The 18,563-nt window shown below is 44.8% G+C and overlaps 1 protein-coding gene across 1 annotated transcript; it reads left to right on the top strand.

Annotated features, from left to right (window-relative positions):
- Positions 1–16,017: 16,017 nt before the first annotated feature.
- LOC120981501 (olfactory receptor 10A7-like) lies at positions 16,018–16,953 on the top strand. Its single transcript, XM_040411039.1, has one exon. The coding sequence runs from the start codon at positions 16,018–16,020 to the stop codon at positions 16,951–16,953; it is 936 nt and encodes a 311-aa protein (XP_040266973.1).
- The last annotated feature ends 1,610 nt before the right edge of the window (positions 16,954–18,563 follow it).

Genomic DNA, 18,563 nt, shown 5'->3' with positions numbered 1-18,563 from the left:
AGAATGTGAGTTATCAATGGTGATGACATGGTTACTAGCTGTAGTCCCTAATGGAGGTGTATGATGCGTGGTGAGATTGCAGAGTAGAGAAATGTCTGTAGGAGGACTATCTGTGAGAGGTGTCAGCATTTTCAGTTGACAGGCGGATACGCTTATCTTTTATAATGCCACCAGCAGCACTAAATACCCGCTCTGACAAAACGCAAGGATCACTGAGGTCACTGACACGGTCGGCTACGTACTCCACCATCTTCCAAAACTTTTCCCTCCTTGTGACTCTAGGCTGCGCATCAGGGTGAGGGTGCTGGTGGGGTGTCATGAAATGGTCCCAGGCCTTGGAGAGTGTGGCCCTGCCTCTGTTGGAACTGCTGTGTGTTCCCCTCGTCTCCCCTCCTCGGTTGCCCAAGGAAGTACGGACTCTGCCGCCAGTGTTGTCAGATGGAAATTTTTGGAGCCATTTTTCAACAAGGACCTTCTGGTATTGCACCATTTTGCTCGTCCTCTTCACCTGAGGAATGAGAGGTGAGAAGTTCTCTTTGTAGCGGCGGTCGAGAATGGTGAAAAAACAGTAATCCGTGTTGTCTAAAACCCGTATAACGAGCGGGTCGCGGGAAAGGCAGCCTAACATGAAGTCAGCCATGTGTGCCAGAGTACCAACAGGCAAGACTTCGCTGTCGACATCAGGAGGATCACTCTTAATCTCCTCATCCTCTTCCTCCTCTTCTGCCTACCGAAGTTGAACAGATGAAATTAAACTTCCATGGGTACTACACTCTGTAGCGGAGGTAACCGTCTCCTGCTCCTCCTCTTCCTCGTCCAATTCACGCTGAGAAGACGGACGGATGGTGGTCTGGCTATCACCCTGTGTAATGTCTTCCCCCATTTCCACCTCTTCCACATGCAAAGCGTTGTCCTTAATTGTGAGCAGCGAGCGTTTGAGTAGACACAGTGTGATGGTTACGCTGATAATAGCGTTATCACCGCTCACCATCTGTGTTGATTCCTCAAAGTTTATTAAAACGTCACAGAGGTCAGACATCCATGCCCACTCCTCGCTTCTGACTAGCGGAAGCTGACTGGAAAGGGCAATGACCATGTTGCAGCTGGTATTCCACTACTGCCTTCTGTTGCTCACAAATCCTGGCCAACATGTGGAAAGTCGAGTTCCAGCGTGTGCTCATGTCGCACAACAGCCGGTGAGCTGGCAATTTCAAGTGCTGCTGCAGCGTTGAGAGACCGGCTGAAGCTGTCGATGTCTTGCGGAAATGTGCACACAAGCGGCGCACCTTCACCAGTAGCTCAGGCAAATTGGGGTAGGTTTTGAGAAACCACTTAACCACTAAGTTTAAGATGTGGGCTAGGCATGGGATGTGTCTGAGCTTGCCGAGCTCCAAAGCCGTCACCAAGTTACGGCCATTATCACACAAAACCATTCCTGGTTGTAGGTTGAGTGTCGAGAGCCGCAGCTCAGTCTGGTCTCTTATCCCCTGCAACAGCTCTGCGGCGGTGTGCTGTTTGTCCCCTAAGCATATCAGCTTCAGCACGGCCTGTTGACGCTTCCCCACTGCAGTGCTACACTGCTTCCAGCTACCAGCTGATGGCTGACTGGTGCTGCGCACGGATAATTCGGAGGTGGAAGTGGAGGACGAGTCGGAAAAGGAGAAGTGGGGGTTGGAGCCACTAATGTAGGTGCTGGCGGAAACCCTGATGGAATTATGGCCCGCAATCCTCGTCATCTGTAGCACCTGTGCCATCCCAGGGTACGACTCAGTCCCGGCCTCCACAATGTTTACCCAGTGTGCCATCAGGGAAATGTAGCGTCCCTGGCCAAATGCACTTGTCCATGTGTTTGTGGTTAAGTGAACCTTCCCAGTAACTGCGTTGGTCAGGGCACGTGTGACTTTTCAGGACACATGTTGTTGTAAGTCGGGCATGGCACACCTAAAATAATAGTGGCGGCTGGGGACAGAGTACCGCGGGACGGCCGCCGACATCAGACTGCAGAAGGCCTCAGTGTCCACAAGCCAAAATGGCAACATTTTCAGGGCCAGTAATTTTGAAAGGTGCACATTTAATGCTATGGCCTGTGGGTGGCTGGATATTTGCGCTTGCATTCAAATGCCTTCGGTAATGACAATTGGACGCTGCTCTGGGACAGGGTAGTGGATGTGGTCGCTGATGGTGCTTGGGGAGGTCCAGGTGCAGGGCAGGAGGCATCCTCGCCTGCGCCTTCAACAGGCGATTGGCCAGCACATACCATAGGGGAAGAGGAGGCAGTGGTGTGACTCGCAGAAACAGATTGTGGACCCAGGCATTCATCCCACTTATTATGGTGCTTGGATGCCATGTGGCGGATCATGCTGGTGGTGGTGAGGTTGCTAGTGTTCATGCCCTGGCTCATTTTGGTGTGTCACAGGTTGCAAACTACTATTCTTTTGTCGTCTACACTTTCCTCAAAAAAGCGCCATACTGTGGAACACCTACCCCTTGGCAAGGTAGATTTACGCAAGGGGGTGCTCCGTGGAACAGTTGCGGGCCTGTTTGGTGTGGCCCACCTTCTACCTTTTGCCACACCACTGCCTCTTTCAGCCTGTTGCGGTGCTGCAGATCCTTCCCCCTCTGTACTGCTGTGCTCGCTAGGCTTTCTACCTTCCCAGGTTGGGTCAGTGACCTCATCGTCCACCACCTCCTCTTCCACTTCCTCACTCTGATCATCCTCTTGATTTGTTTACCTAACCACAACCTCAGTGATTAACAACTGTGTCTCATCCTCTTCATCAACCTCTTGAGACACTAATTGCGGTTGACTCATTGGCAACTGTGTATCATCATCATCCACCTCATTAAACACTAATTGCCATTCCCCACCGTTATGTTCTTGTGACTGTAGATGCTCAAGAGGTTAGGAATCAGGGCACAAGATCTTAGGTCCTTCTTTGAGCGTGCTTGGCGAGAGGGCCAAATCAATTATTGGCGATGCAAAGAGGTCCTAGGAATATCCGAGTGTGGGATCACTTGTTTGGCCAGACTGTAAATGGTTGGAGGAAGGAGGATCGGGGTGAGGATTGTGTGGACCAGACTCCTGGATACTGAGACTGTACTTGGTGGAAGACAGGGTGGTGCTTAACCGACTGGAAGCATTATCTGCTGCAATCCAACCGACCACTTGGTCGCACTGGTGTGACTTTAACAGTTTTGTCCTGCAACGCCCTGCAAACTGGGACATGAAGCTAGGTATCGTGAATGATTGTTTTTCTTGTGCTTTGGCAGCAGGCACAGTTTCAACACGCTTAGGTCCACGGCCTCTGCATGAACCATCAGCATCACGGCCACTTCCCCGTCCCTTACTGCTCGCCTTGCATATATTAAATGTTATATGCACGCTTGACACACAAGATGTGGCACGGATGTCCAAGTTCACAGCAAGCACAGTATATGGAAAAAGTACATAAAAGTATGGCAAAAGGAAAATAGATTTCACTTATATATTTCCTATCTTTGGCCATGACACACAGAAGGTATTGGACAGATGTCACAAGTCACTGCTGACACCCTCTATATAAAAAGTATTGAAAATGATGGAAAAAATATCTACATTTTCTGTCATATTTCTCCAATTTCTGGCCCTGACACACAGAAGGTATTGGACAGATGTCACAAGTCACTGCTGACACACTCTATAGAATAAGTATTGAAAATGCTGGGAAAAAAAATATTGGTACTGTAGCCATAAAATACTGCCGGGCTGCCACCACACACAATAGTCCTTAAAAGGAATTTTGGGTCTTTGAAACGTTTTCTACTGAATTGATTGCGATCAGAGTCCCTACACTCTCTGTCCCTTCCGAAGCGCAGCTCTCCCTGACTACAAATGAGCCGAACATGTGTCATCGGGTGCTATATAGTACCCGATGACGTGTTCCGGCCAGCCAATCACTGTAATGCCATTGGCATTACAGTGAGGGCAGTACTTACCTGCACGTTTATTGGCTGCATAGCAGCCGCAAAACGTGCAGAAAGGAGACTCGAGCATGCCGATCTAGCACATGTGGTACTCAGCCGAGTACCGCCATGTGCCGAGCATAGCGATGTTCGAGCCGAATAGCAGTTCGTCTGAGCATGCTCGCTCAACACTAACGTTTAGCACTAACTGTTCTGTGATGCCTTTACATGTCTTGGGTTGCACATGTGCTGCACTGAAGGGATAAACAAATCAGAATTTACTTGCGCTTCATAGTAACAAATCAGTTTTCCTAAAATAGCGACTGCACATGTTAGGAAGTGAAAGTAAGTGTAGAGGAGACAAGCCTGGAACACAAAATCACCCATAATTCTATGCAGCCAGCCAATCAGCAGGTAGCCATTCTCCTGTGATGTCACAGAAAGGCAGAGCCCTATAAAACCATGATCCCGCATGGTTGCCTCCATTTTCCTATGAGCTGCGCATAGGGAGAGATGTGACAAGACGCTCATGCACTAGGGACAGTATAGCTGCAAACTTGGTAAAGGATAGTGCAGGGAGAGCATAGGAGACTGCTGAACTACAGACTCTACTACAATTTATTGCTGTGTACATACAGTAACTGAGCAGTGCACCAAGAGTCATAGTTAGTGATGAGCGAGCATGCTCGGCCGAGTACCGGTTCGACTTAAGCATCGCTATGCTCGGCAGATCCGAGCGCTCTGCCGAGTACCACATGTGCTCGAGCACCATGCTCCAGTCTCCCCCCTGCACGTTTGGCACCTTCTAAGTGAAGTGAAGTGAAAAGTGAAAATCAATATATATACAAATTTCACTGAATCTGCACACAGTTTTCTTGTCTGCGGTTTAAAACAATAATCGCAGTGCATTGTATTTCTGTACCGTCTGTGCGCTTCAGGCCCATATATTGGGAATAATATAGTCATAAATATAAACAACATCATAAAACAGTGTCTGTACTGCAGATTACAATAATCTGTGGCTAAAATACTGTCCAAAACCTGTGCTGTTCTGTGTGATATACTGCCCTGTATCTGAAAACTGTCTTTTGTGAACAGTAAAAAAAACTGCGTCACAACCAGTAAAAAAATCAATAAATATGAAGAAGGCCAGCACTAAGGGACGGTGAAGTGGGCGTTATGCTGATGGTTCAGGCAGAGGTCGTGGCACTGGGCGCAATGAAACTGTGCCTGCTGCCAGTGCACCAAAAAAATAAAGTAATAAAACCGTACCCAGCTTCATGTCCAACTAAGCTAGGCGGCTCACGACAACACTGTCCAAGTCAGACCAGTGCGAACAGTTGGTCGGTTGGCTTGCTGACGATAATGCTTCCAGTTGGCTAAGCACCACCCTCTCTTCCACCAAGTCCAGTCTCTGTAGCCAAGAGTCTGGTCAGCCAACTACTCGCTTAGATCATCCTTCCTCCCACCATGGAGAGGCCTGCCAAACAAGTGATCCCACACTTGGATATTCCCAGGAGCTCTCCTCAGCTCCACTATTAGATTTGGCCCTCGCGGTTCCGCAGTATGGCGCTTTTTTGAGGAAAGTGCAGAGGACAAAAGAGTGGTAGTTTGTAACCTGTGCGGTACCAAAATGAGCCGAGGCATGAACACTAGCAACCTCACCACCACCAGCATGATCCGCCACATGGCATCCAAGCACCCTACTAAGTGTGCCGAACGCCTGGGTCCACAATCTGGGTCTGCGGGTCACACCACTGCCTCCTCTTCCCCTGTGTTACGTGCTGTCCAATCCCCTGTCCAAGACGCAGGCCCAGATGCCTTTCGCCCTGCACCTTGAATGAACCAGCAGCAACAACATCCACTTCCCTGTTCCAGTGCAGTGTCCAAATGTCCATACCACAGTCATTTGAACCCAAGCGCAAATACCCACCCACCCAGAGGCCATAACACTTAATTGCCAACTTTCAAAATGACTGGCCCTTGAAATGTTGAAAGTGTCCTTGGATACCATTGGTCGGTTGAGCGTCTTGCCCTTAAGATGATAGGACGGCAAGCCTGTCATTATTTCACACATCGTATTTAAACCTCCGGTTGGTCTAGGGCAGTGATGTCGAACCTTTTAGAGGCCGAGTGCCCAAACTGCAACCCAAAACCCACTTATTTAAGTGCCAACACGGCAATTTAACCTGAATACTATAGTTAAATATAGTATATATTCCATGTACTTTATCATTTAGCTATAATAGCCTGCCTACATTCAGTGCGCTGCCTGTGCTGTTCATAGTGTGCCCTGCGCTGATGAATGGCAGGAAAAGTCTAAGGCATATTGGTACACCATAGACTTTTTTCACAGTGCGGGTGCCCACAGAGAGGGCTCTGAGTGCCGCCTCTGGCACCCGTGCCATAGATTCGCCATCACTGGTCTAGGGTCACTCATGGCTGCCCATTTACCCCTGAAGAAGCCAGAATACTGGCGAAACATGTCGGGGGGCAGTATTAGTTTTTAAATGCTGAGCACCACTCCATTGTTAGTCAGCAGATAGAGGTCCGGCTGGCCCTCTTTGCTAGGTGCAGTTTAACAATTAGTTAGACATGGTATTTGCTACTGTCCGTTTGCAGTGCTAATTGCCACTCATGTCAGTCTGAGAGTACATGAGACGCTTAAGGCACTAAGTTCATAGTGGGTTGACACGCTGTTTCTCCCGCTACATTATATGGTTGGTCTGACAACCCCACTCAGCTGGCAATAACACTGCAGACGGTGTTACAGCAGCAATCTGCCACTACAGTGAAAAGGGTGAGAGATAGTGCACATCTCGTCGCCCCCTGTAATTGACCAACAAACACTTCTATCAGTGGAGTGGTGACTGTGTTTTTAATCCCCTTTATTTTTGGTTCTGTTTAAGAATAATTAAAGAGTGCATCATGCACACACTGAGTGTTTAAGTTTTAATATTTATCATAATAAAAGTGAAGTATTAATTTTCACCTGGGTCAAGATAGGTTCTATTGCCTGTATAGGCATTTGTAAATAAACTAGTGAAATAACATTACCCAGGTCAGGTCCTAAGTATACGTAGCTCTTGAAATGTTGCCATATAGGCTTGTGGACACTAAGGCCTTCCGCAGTCTGATGTCGGCCACGGTCCCTCGGTACGCAGTCCCCAGTCACCACTATTTTTCATGGTGTGCTGTGCCCCAGAACATCGCCCGTGCCCTGACCAACGCAGTTACTGGGAAGGTCCACGGACACATGGACAAGTGCTGGTGGCCAGGGACGCTACATTTCCCTGACCGCACACTGGGTGAATGTGGTGGAGGCCGGGAGTGAGTCGTACCCTGGGATGGCACAGGTGCTACCCACACCCAGGATTGCGGGCCCTACGTCCATCAGGGTCTCCGCAAGCAGCTATGTTACTGGCTCTAACCCCCACTTCTCCTCCTCTTCTGCCTCATCCTCCTCCACTTCCACCTCCAGCAGCAGTCAGCCATCAGTCGCTAGCTGGAAACAGTGTAGCACTGCTGTGGGGAAACGTCAATAGGCCGTGCTGAAGCTGATCTGCCTAGGGGACAAACAGCACACCGCCGCAGAGCTTTAGCAGAGTATAAGGGAACAGACCGAGCTGTGGCTCTCTCCACTCAACCTACAACCAGGCATGGTTGTGTCTGACAATGGCCGTAACTTGGTGGCGGCTTTGGAGCTCGGCAACCTGACACACATCCCATGCCTAGCCCACGTCTTAAACTTAGTGGTTCAGCTGTTTATCAAAACATACCCCAATTTGCCAGAGCTACTGGTGAACATGCGCCGCGTGTGTGCCCATTTCCGCAAGTCGTCCACAGCTTCAGCCGGCCTGTCAATGCTGCAGCAGCGCTTGTGGCTTCCAGCTCACCGACTGTTGTGCGACGTTAGCACGCGCGGGAACTCTACGTTCTATATGTTGGCCAGGCTTTGTGAGCAGCAGAGGGCAGTTGTGGAATACCAGCTGCAACATGGTCGTCGCCTTTCAAGTCAACTGCCACTATTCACAAGCAAGAAGTGGGCATTGATGTCAGACCTATGTGAGATTTAAAAAAACTTTGAAGAATCCACACAGATGGTTAGTGGCAATAATGCTATTATCAGCGTAACCATCCCACTGCTGTGTCTACTCAAATGATCGCTGCTCACAATTAAAGACGATGCTCTGAATGTGGCAGACGAGGAACTGGGGAGGACATCTCACAGGGTGATACCCAGACCACCCACAGTTCGTCTTCTCAGCACGAATTGGACCGTGAAGAGGAGGAGGAGGAAATGGAGACTGTTGCCTCTGCTACTGAGGCTAGTACACATGGAACTTTAATTCCATCTTTTAAGCGTGGATGGGCCGAAGAGGAGGAGGAAGAGGAGATGGAGAGTCATTCTGATCTTGCCTGTTGGTACTGTGGCACACATGGATGAATTCATGTTAGGCTGCCTTACCCGAGACCCTCGCGTTATACGCATTTTAGATAACACAGATTACTGGCTGTTCACCCTTCTCGACCCCTGCTACAAAGAAAACTTCTCATCTCTCATTCCTGTGGTGGAGAGGACGAGTAAAATGGTGCAATACCAGAAGGTACTTGTTGAGAGATTGCTCCGGAATTTTCCATCTGACAACGCTGAAGGCAGAGTCCGTACTTCCTTAGGCAACCGGGGAAGGGAGACAATGTGAACACACAGCAGTTCCAACAACGGCAGGGAAACACTCTCCAAGGCATGGGACACTTTCATGACACCCCACCAGCAACCTCAACCTGAAGCGTGGCCTAGTGGTACAAGGAGGGAAAAGTTTTGGAAGATGGGGAAGAAATACATAGCAGACCGTGTCAGCATCTTAAATGATCCCTCAGTGCCTTACAACTACTGGGTGTCTAAGCTTGACACGTGGCACGAACTTGCGCTCTACGCCTTGGAGGTGTTGGCATGCCCTGCAGCCAGTGTTTTGTCTGAGCTTGTATTTAGTGTTGCTGGTGGCATCATAACAGATAAGCGTATCCGCTTGTCCACTGGCAATGCTGACAGGTTGACCCAGATAAAAATTAACAAGGCCTGGATTGCCCCTGACTTCTCCACTCCACCAGAGGAACGCTGAGTTAATGAGGAACGAACACGCAATTGAAATGTATGCTTTACAATGTACTCAATCCACAAGATTCAGATGCACTCTTTGCACCTCCAAAAAAGGGTATATGTTTGAATCTTGTTTACTCATCCTCCTCTTGTTCAATACAGTATATATGCCCTCAGTACAATGTTTCATACGGTCTGCTCAGCTGTAGGCCCTCACCTCCAATGTTTCATACGTCTGCTCAGCTGTAGGCCCTCAATACAATGTTTTATGGGGTTCGCTCACCTTCATGGCCTCACCTCCAATGTTTCATACGGTCTGCTCAGCTGAAGGCCCTCACCTCTAATGTTTCATACGTCTGCTCAGGTGTAGGCCCTCACCTCCAATGTTTCATACATCTGATCAGCTGTAGGCCCTCAATACAATGTTTGATGGGGTTCGCTCACCTGTAGGCCCTCACCTCCAATGTTTCATACCGTCTGCTCAGCTGTAGGCCTTCATGTCCAATGTTTCATACGTCTGCTCAGCTGTAGGTCCTCACCTCCAATGTTTCATACATCTGCTCAGGCTTGACTCGATTTTCTCCTCTCTCCTTTGCAGATGCCTTTTCAGGAGATATTAGACCCTTTCACATTTGGGGCCTGGAGGAATTACAATTGTATTCCTTTTTTTCATTGTATGTGCCACATTCCCTAGATCTTTTTTTGGGGTATACAATGGAATTCCAAGATAGTCAGATAGCAGCTTGCAATTGTGCTACAGTTCCATAATGTAAAGAGGCAACAAATGCTGAACGCCATTCCCTGCACTAACACTGCTATATGACACTCTCTGGAACCCAAAGGAACATTAAAATTAGAAATTGGTCATTCTTTCTTGGTAGCCTGTGCTGACAGCCATTCCCTGCGCTAACTCTGCTATGCGACGTTCTCTGGAACCCAAAGGAACATTAAAATTAGAAATTGGTCATTCTATCTTGGTAACCTGTGCTGACCACTATTCCCCGCGCTAACTCTGCTATGTGACGTTCTCTGGAACCCAAAGGAACATTACGATTAGAAATTGGTCATTCTTTCTTGGTAGCCTGTGCTGACCGGGTCAATTAACTTCTTAGGTGTTTAGATCAGCAGGCCCTTGCTCCTAATTTTTCATACGGTCTGGTCAGCTGTAGGCCCTCACCCCAATGTTTCATACGTCTGCTCAGCTGTAGGCCCTCACTACAATGTTTTATGGGGTTCGCTCTCCTGTAGCCCCTCACCTCCAATGTTTCATATGTCTGCTCAGCTGTAGGCCCTCAATACAATGTTTTATGGGGTTTGCTCAGCTGTAGCCCCTCACCTCCAATGTTTCATACGTCTGCTCAGCTGTAGGCCCTCAATACAATGTTTTATGGGGTTCGCTCACCTTTAGGCCCTCACCTCCAATGTTTCATACGGTCTGCTCAGCTGTAGGCCCTCACCTCCATTGTTTCATACGTCTGCTCAGCTGTAGGCCCTCACCTCCAATGTTTCATATGTCTGCTCAGCTGTAGGCCCTCAATACAATGTTTTATGGGGTTTGCTCACCTTCAGGCCCTCACCTCCAATGTTTCATACGTCTGCTCAGCTGTAGGCCCTCACTACAATGTTTTATGTGGTTCACTCACCTGTAGGCCGTTACCTCCAATGTTTCATATGGTCTGCTCAGCTGTAGGCCCTCACCTCCAATATTTCATAAGTCTGCTCAGCTGTAGGCCCTCACCTCCAAAGTTTCATACGGTCTGCTCAGCTGTAGGCCCTCACCTCCAATGTTTCATATGGTCTGCTCACCTGCAGGCCCTCACCTACAATTATTTTCTATGTTTCAGACCTAGAAGGAAACATAATTTGGTTTCCTTCAGTGGTGAATCTTTCACGCATGTGTTTTTTTTACAGGATTCTGTTTTTTATATAGTGGCACAGGGGTTAAAAATGTCAATGGTTTTTTTTTAAAAATATGTCAGGCTTGACTCCATTTTCTCCTCTCTCCTTTGCAGATGCCTTTTCAGGAGATATTAGACCCTTTCACATTTGGGGCCTGGAGGAATTACAATTGTATTCCTTTTTTTAATTGTATGTGCTACTTTCCCTAGATCTTTTTTTGGGGTATACAATAGAATTCCAAGATAGTAAGATAGCAGCTTGTAATTGTGGTACAGTTCCATAATGTAAAGAGGCAACAAATGCTGACCTCCATTGCCTGCGCTAACTCTGCTATGTGACGCTCTCTGGAACCCAAAGGAACATTAAAATTGGAAATTGGTCATTCTTTCTTGGTAGCCTGTGCTGACCAGATCAAGTAACTTCTTAGGTGTTTAGATCAGCAGGCCCTTGCTCCTAATGTTTTTGAGGGTCACCAGCAGGCCATCAATGATAATTTTTAAAGGTTGTGTATGATGCCCTCCTTTATGTGTAATAAAGGGTGCATTGTAGTGCCAGTTCCTTGTAATTTTTGGCAGCCCTTTCACATAGAGCATAGGCTTTATGAGTGTAGGAGTCCCACTACCTGAACAATTGTAACACCATGTGAATGAGGCCCTCCTTTATGTGATATACAGGCTGTATCTCTTCTTCCTTATCATTTTTGGCAGCACTTACACTGTATAGACAATTGAATCTACAGGAAAGAATGTTTCCTAGTTTTTCCTCTGAAAAATGATTTTTTTTTTTGTGAGGGCAGTGTTTTCGGGTTTTGTTGTCAGTTTGTAAAAGTGGCGTACAACTTGGACAACATGGTTCCTAGCAGCAACATTGGTGTCCAAGATGCATCCAGATATGGTCCCCGTGCTGGTTCCATCACTTTCAGACCTTTTCCTATGAACCAGACACCCTCCCCTCATCCGAGCAGGGGGTGCCTGGTCGCCTCCCATTCACTTCCATTATACTCAGGTGCTCGGCCAAGCACACGAATATCGTGATGTGTTCGGACCGAATACCCGAACACATGAACACTTTGGTGCTCGCTCATCACTAGTCATATATGATCCATTCTGTTAGCCGTAGAGTTACTGTGCCGTCAGTATGACAGGAAGGTCTAAATTATCGCCGTGAACATAAGTGCACCAATATTCATAGTTAATCTGTTCTGTTAACTGTAGAGTTATTTTTCGTCAGTATTTTAGGCCACTGTTACTTTTAGGCAGGTTGGCCTGAGTATATTTATAGCAATTCATGACAAAATAATTTGTAACAAATCGAATTTCTTGTCGAACTTAGACGAAACTGCGGAATAAAACTTTTCAAAACTTCTCTAATTTCTTATCGTCATCATCAGTTAATGCTTCTCTTGCTCAGACTTATCTACTGATGTGTAAATTGAAGCACTTTTTTTATATTTATAAGTAAAAGTCAGGCGTTAATACCACAATAATAAGTTATATGTACCCAAAAATTTATTCTACACAAAAAATAAACTGTCAGTGAAAAAATAAACATGTTATAGCTCTTAAAATGTAACAAAATTATAAAAAATGCTTCATCCAAAATACCCCCCAATAAAGGCCAGTCCTGAAGAAGATAAATTCGTAAAAGAGTCTGTTTTTGGTATTGTAATATATCCAAATTTATTTGAAGTAACAAATTACAGTACAAGTCATTATTCAGAAAGCAAAATGCTTAGAGCAATTTTCTTCTGATCTTAATAGGTCCCCAAATACTTCATTAAAGTGAAATATCAAAGCGTATGTTATTCCTTCTTGACTTAATTCCCTTTTAAATAAAGAATATAAAAAGAGCAATGTGTGCTTAACATTTATTTGACAGTAAACTGCCAGATATAAGGTCTTGTAAGGAGAGGTTTATTTTTGGACTTATTTTTTTCTGCCAGAGACCAACAAGTAAGTTATCTAATTTAATCAGCTATTGCCTGGAATGTTCCACCATTTCAAAGCAGAAACAATCTACTGATAATGTATTTCCTCTTTACTAAAGACGATGGTGGCGTATCTCCTGTCTAACCAGAGGAGTTGTGGGCGTTTGGGCAGCCACCACTCTGCTTGACTTGATCAAGAACGTGTGGTAATTTATGCATACTGACATTCTTAAGCCTCATTCACTCGTCAATGTTTTGGTCAGTGATTTCCATCAGTGATTGTGAGCCAAAACCAGGATTGGAGCCTCCACAGACATAAGGTAGAAGGGAAAGATCTGCACCTGTTCTGTGGTTAGAGCCAAACCTGGTTTCGGCTCAAAATCACTGATGGAAATCACTGACCGAACACTGACGTGACTGTCCTTAGAAGCTGCAAAGATTTTACCCTCATTTTCAGTCAAGTGTTTTTGAAAAGCTTAACCTCTACCATCAAAATCACATATTACCAATAGAGATGAGCAAATCGAATCCCATGAAGGGAAATTCAATCCAAAATTCAGGATAAATTCGATTCACCTTGAAGCCAAATTTCCTCGTTCTTCATGTTAATGTTATTTTACACTATTTACACTGCTTCGATCATGTATAGAAGCGGAATCTGAGGGGTACAATGATGGGGAGCAGCGCTATTGCAGCTCCCTGTCATGGCACCCACTACTTACAAAAAAATGCGCTTTGTGACAAAGTAATTTGTCACAAAGCTAATTTTTTAGTAAAATTCGGCAAAGCAGCCAAATCGAATTTTGCAAAAGTTTGATCATCTCTAATTACTAACCTATATATGATTATTGTATAATGTAAAATACACCGGATTGTGGCTTGTTTTCTAGCTACATTTTTGTTGCTCTCTGTATTCTACTTTCTGCCATGACTCTATAACTTTCCCTATAGTTTGGACAGTCAGCAAACAGTCTAGCTGAAAGCAGTTTTACAAGATTTTGATATTAATGGCCTATCTTAAAGACCATGAATATGAGATTGGCAGGGGTCCAAATCCTAGTACATCATCAGCTGTTTCAGGAGGCTCAAAGCTTACAGAGCACTGTCCATTGGATGACGGTGGTATTGGATAGATTTGGTATTCTAGTGCAGCCTCATTAACTTGAATGAAAAAGAGATGTACATAGGTCATGTGACCGATGAACTTGATGCTACATGGCCCAGGTAGAGGACCAAGTGCTCAGCGGAGCCTGAATTAAAAATCTAAAACAAGCATTGAACTCTCAGTCAGACCATTCACTGTGAGCAGAGAAGAATGAGTGACTCATTTAGAACATCACATATTACACTGATAAGTACAATACTCTTTTGTGGGTATCTTTACCTCGTCTCTTATTCGGGGGTCATTCTCACAGAATTATCTTCATAACCATTGTGTTTCAGGTCCAAACAGTGCGATTTATTTTACACTCTTCATACACAACATGGCATAAAACAAAAGCCGGCCCGTCTGGGCTCTACCTAAACATAATAAACATCATATCCCTAACTCGACTATACGATAGCGTTCCCACATGGAACCAGTTGCGGCTTACCCCAGACATACAGTCCACCAGCCCTCAGGCTGTAGCAAATGCAGTACCTTTGGAGGGGGTTTTGGTCTAGCAGTCCTCCCGACTCTGACCTTTCAATGCTTGTTCCCGGGCGTCGCTGAGTCCCCCAAAGTCCAGGCTATTGCATAGCCTTGTGGCCCCTCAGCCTTGCCTAGCTGAGACCACACTCACAGAGCCTCACCAGGCCTCTGTCTGCACACTCTCCAGAGTGAGACACACCCAATTCCAGAAACCAGATTAAATGGAATCTCTGGACGTGAGCATGCCCTAAGTCCCGGACTGGATCATGGGGAACAGGCACCCACCCAACACATTGCCTGTTCCCAGTAAAAGCCCGCCCTGAAATAGCTGAACCAGCTACACTATCTATATGGTGTCCCCCAACTACTTTAGTGGACACCTGGACTAGGGTTTTTACTCCACCAAGGCCGGGCCCCTTGGTGACACGCTCCTGGTGCAAACAACACCTCAATGTTCACATTGCCACACAAGATAACAATAGAGCTGTCGTACTGATATTGTAATTCTACTAGTTTACTATTATACTTACAGATAATATATATTTTTATCGTAGCAGTAGTAAGCTTACAATGGGCTCCCTATCTGTGCTCACTGCTAAAGAAGGAAAATATTTTGCATTTCATTTTCAGTAGTATAGTACTGCCAAAATTCTAAGTAAAAACAGCCAAAAAAAAATTAAATATTTGTTTTCTATGAATATTTAAGTGAACAAAAATCCATTCTGATGGAAGTATCTCTCTAAATTCACATAAAGATGCCTACGCACCTTGGATTACTTTCAGACAAATGCTTGTTTGGCCTACAGGTATCTGTCCTGACTTTCCAAAAGACATATCTACTCGCCTTTGCCAAACCTGTATGTTTTTTCATTAGGCAGAGAGGGTATAGCCACTACCAGACACATCTGGAAGTAGATTATCTCCCTTCAGTTGGTTCCATGAGGTTTACAGAACCAATTTCCTACAAGGCAGAGTATAATGCTAGTGAATTAGTTCTGTAACTGAAGAAAGTTGTATCATAAAGGGGTTGCCCAGAAACATAACAGTGGACAGTGTCAAAAACAGGAGGCTTAGTCCACTGTGAAGTAGCTATCCTGGCATACTGAAGCTCAGCTACCATTCAAATGAAAGGGAGTTAAGCTGCAGTACACCACCACAGCCGCAATACAGTGGCCAGAGCAGTTTGCTTTCAACTTCATCCATGGTTAGGTGCTAGCACAGGCAGCTGCTGGTCTGGTATGAAGGCACTGGTTGTCAGACCCCACCAATCGGACACTAATAACCCATTCAGAGAAAAGGTCATCAATATAATTTTGTTGACTGTTGTCCTTCTTATAAATAGCACCTCTGTATCAGAACTTAGAGTAGGTTTCTCCTGTTCTTTATGTTTTATTATAATGTCCCATCATAAAATATAATATGATACTATAATATTAATTGTATCAGCCAAATTGTACTATATATTCTTGTACTTTACCATCTCTTGTCTATTACAGAAGGTTGTTTTTACCCAAAATGCAGCATGTCAACAGAACGATTGTGAATGAGTTTTTTCTTTTAGGCTTTTCCCACTTCCACTCATTTCAGTATCTACTGTTTGTTGCTGTTCTTCTGGCCTATACCATATGCATTTTTGGAAACTTTACTATTATTCTGTTGGTTAAAAATGAGCCTTCTCTTCAGACTCCGATGTACTTCTTCATCTGTATTTTTACTGTTTTAGACATAATAATAGGCTTAGTAACAATTCCAAAACTGTTATCTATCCTCATTCAGATAAAGAAGTCAATCTCCTTTTTTGGTTGCTTTGTCCAGATGTATGCCTTCAATGCCCTTGGAGAAACAGAGTGCTTTCTCCTAGCTTTAATGGTCTTTGACCGATATTTAGCCATTAATAACCCATTACACTACTCAACCATAATGAATATTCAGTTCTGTTATAGATTGGCTGCCCTGCCATGGTTTCTTGGTTTTCTTATCTCTTTTTTTCCTACAATTTTTACTTTTGTACTGGATTTCTGTGGACCAAATGAGGTTGACCATTTCTTCTGTGACTTAGCACCAGTGCAGAATTTAGCTTGCTCAGACCCACTTATTAGTAACATGATGACAAGTTTGGCAGCTGTTCTGGCAACTCTTTTGCCCTTTTTTGCTATAGTAGGGTTTTATGTTCACATTATATATACTGTGTTGAAAATTGACAGCAAGAGGGGTAAAACCAAAGCTTTTTCAACTTCGTCGTCCCATCTCATTGTAGCATTTCTTGCTTTTGGCTCGGCTATAATTGTGTATGTCAAGCCTAAAGGCAGTCACTATGACAAATTCCTTTCCCTCATGTACACTGTGGTTACACCAATTTTAAACCCATTTATTTATACCTTTAGAAATAGAGAGGTCAAGAACGCCTTTCGAAAAGTCAGTAGACAAGTTTTCATGTGGTCTTGTTGTTGACAAGCCATCCAAATGTATTTGACTGAAGTTTTCAAATTTTTATTTAAAGGATAGCAAAACTCTTGTCTATGGCCTATGCTTGTTATTGCAACTTAGCCATATTGACTTGAACAGACACAGATTCTTCTTACAATGAACAATTGAGTTTCATTCTCACATGAAAGAGCATCTTAAACTCAGAAAGAAGCTACACAGTGGATCAGCCTTTTTAATTTTTAGTTCTTATCATCAGAGATGAAGCTTGTGGTTTCAAAACAAAAACCTTGTAGGATCTAGCGACTTTAGTTAAAACGTAATGTTTAATAAAGAAAGGTTAAAAACTTCCTCATGGCGTCCTCCAGGCATGTTTTTTGCGCTATACAGTGCTTTATCATGGCCCAAGGAGGACTCCAAGAGCATGGATTTAAAATCATAAAATAACTAATGAGGTGTAAAATGAAACAAATCTAACAAGGGAACACCAATTTTCCATTGCCTGCATGGGTATGTCTGGGTCTGTGAGGTTAAAACCTCGGTATGGAGACGGTAATTAGGTCATTGTTCAGATGCTAATTTAATGCTTGCCACTGATTATCTATAGAGTACCCACAGAAATACCTATGATATCCCATGAAAAATATACTGTACATGTGTGAATGTGTGTCAACAGACATAGTATTGATACAATGTTTAAAGCCAGCCATGGGTGGACTGGCCATAGACCCTATAGGGAAATTTCCAGTGGGCCGGTGCACAGAGGGCCAACCAAGCCCTCCCCTTGGCCGCCAGCCAGATATATAAAGATCTTATGTTCTCAGCATTAATTAATGTAGGAGCATCAGGCATTTATATACAGTACAGACCAAAAGTTTGGACACACCTTCTCATTCAAAGAGTTTTCTTTATTTTCATGACTATAAAAATTGTAGATTCACACTGAAGGCATCAAAACTATGAATTCACACATGTGGAATTATATACATAACAAACAAGTGTGAAACAACTGAAAATATGTAATATTCTAGGTTCTTCAAAGTATCCACCTTTTGCTTTGATTACTGCTTTGCACACTCTTGGCATTCTCTTGATGAGCTTCAAGAGGTAGTCAATGAGGACCCGAACTTTTTGGCACTAAAATGGCTCTAAAATAGTCCTGGGAAGTGCTAGAGGCATCAAAATGTGCTTAAGAGCATGACAACTGTTCTGCAAACAAATGTGGATAGGGAAATGACTTAAAATAGCATAAAATACTGAAAAATTAAAAATAACAATCTGGATCTAGGAGTAGGAGGTTGAGGAGGCGGTGGATGGGTGGATGTGGCGGTGTAGGTTGACGTGGCGGTGTAGGTGGAAGCGGCGGTGAAGGAGGAATAGGTAGTCAACACTGATTTGGGACATATAACAAAATAAAACTAAGAATAAGTGCACTTGAGTACAATAATGGATGGTTGAGGCTGGTATAAATGTCTATTCTGCACAAGGTACGGACAAGACCTGTGGGATCCATGCCTGGTTCATTTTAATAAACATAAGCTTGTCCACATTGGCTGCGGCCTGTGATAATGCTCTCTGCCGTACTAAACACACGTTCACACTATACACTGGCTGCAGGGCAGGTCAGCACCTCCAAG

Source organism: Bufo bufo, chromosome 11 (assembly GCF_905171765.1).
Source record: "Bufo bufo chromosome 11, aBufBuf1.1, whole genome shotgun sequence".
NCBI classification, from domain to species: domain Eukaryota; kingdom Metazoa; phylum Chordata; class Amphibia; order Anura; family Bufonidae; genus Bufo; species Bufo bufo.
Note: the sequence above shows the minus strand (reverse complement) of the source record. Positions and strands in the feature narration are given on the sequence as shown.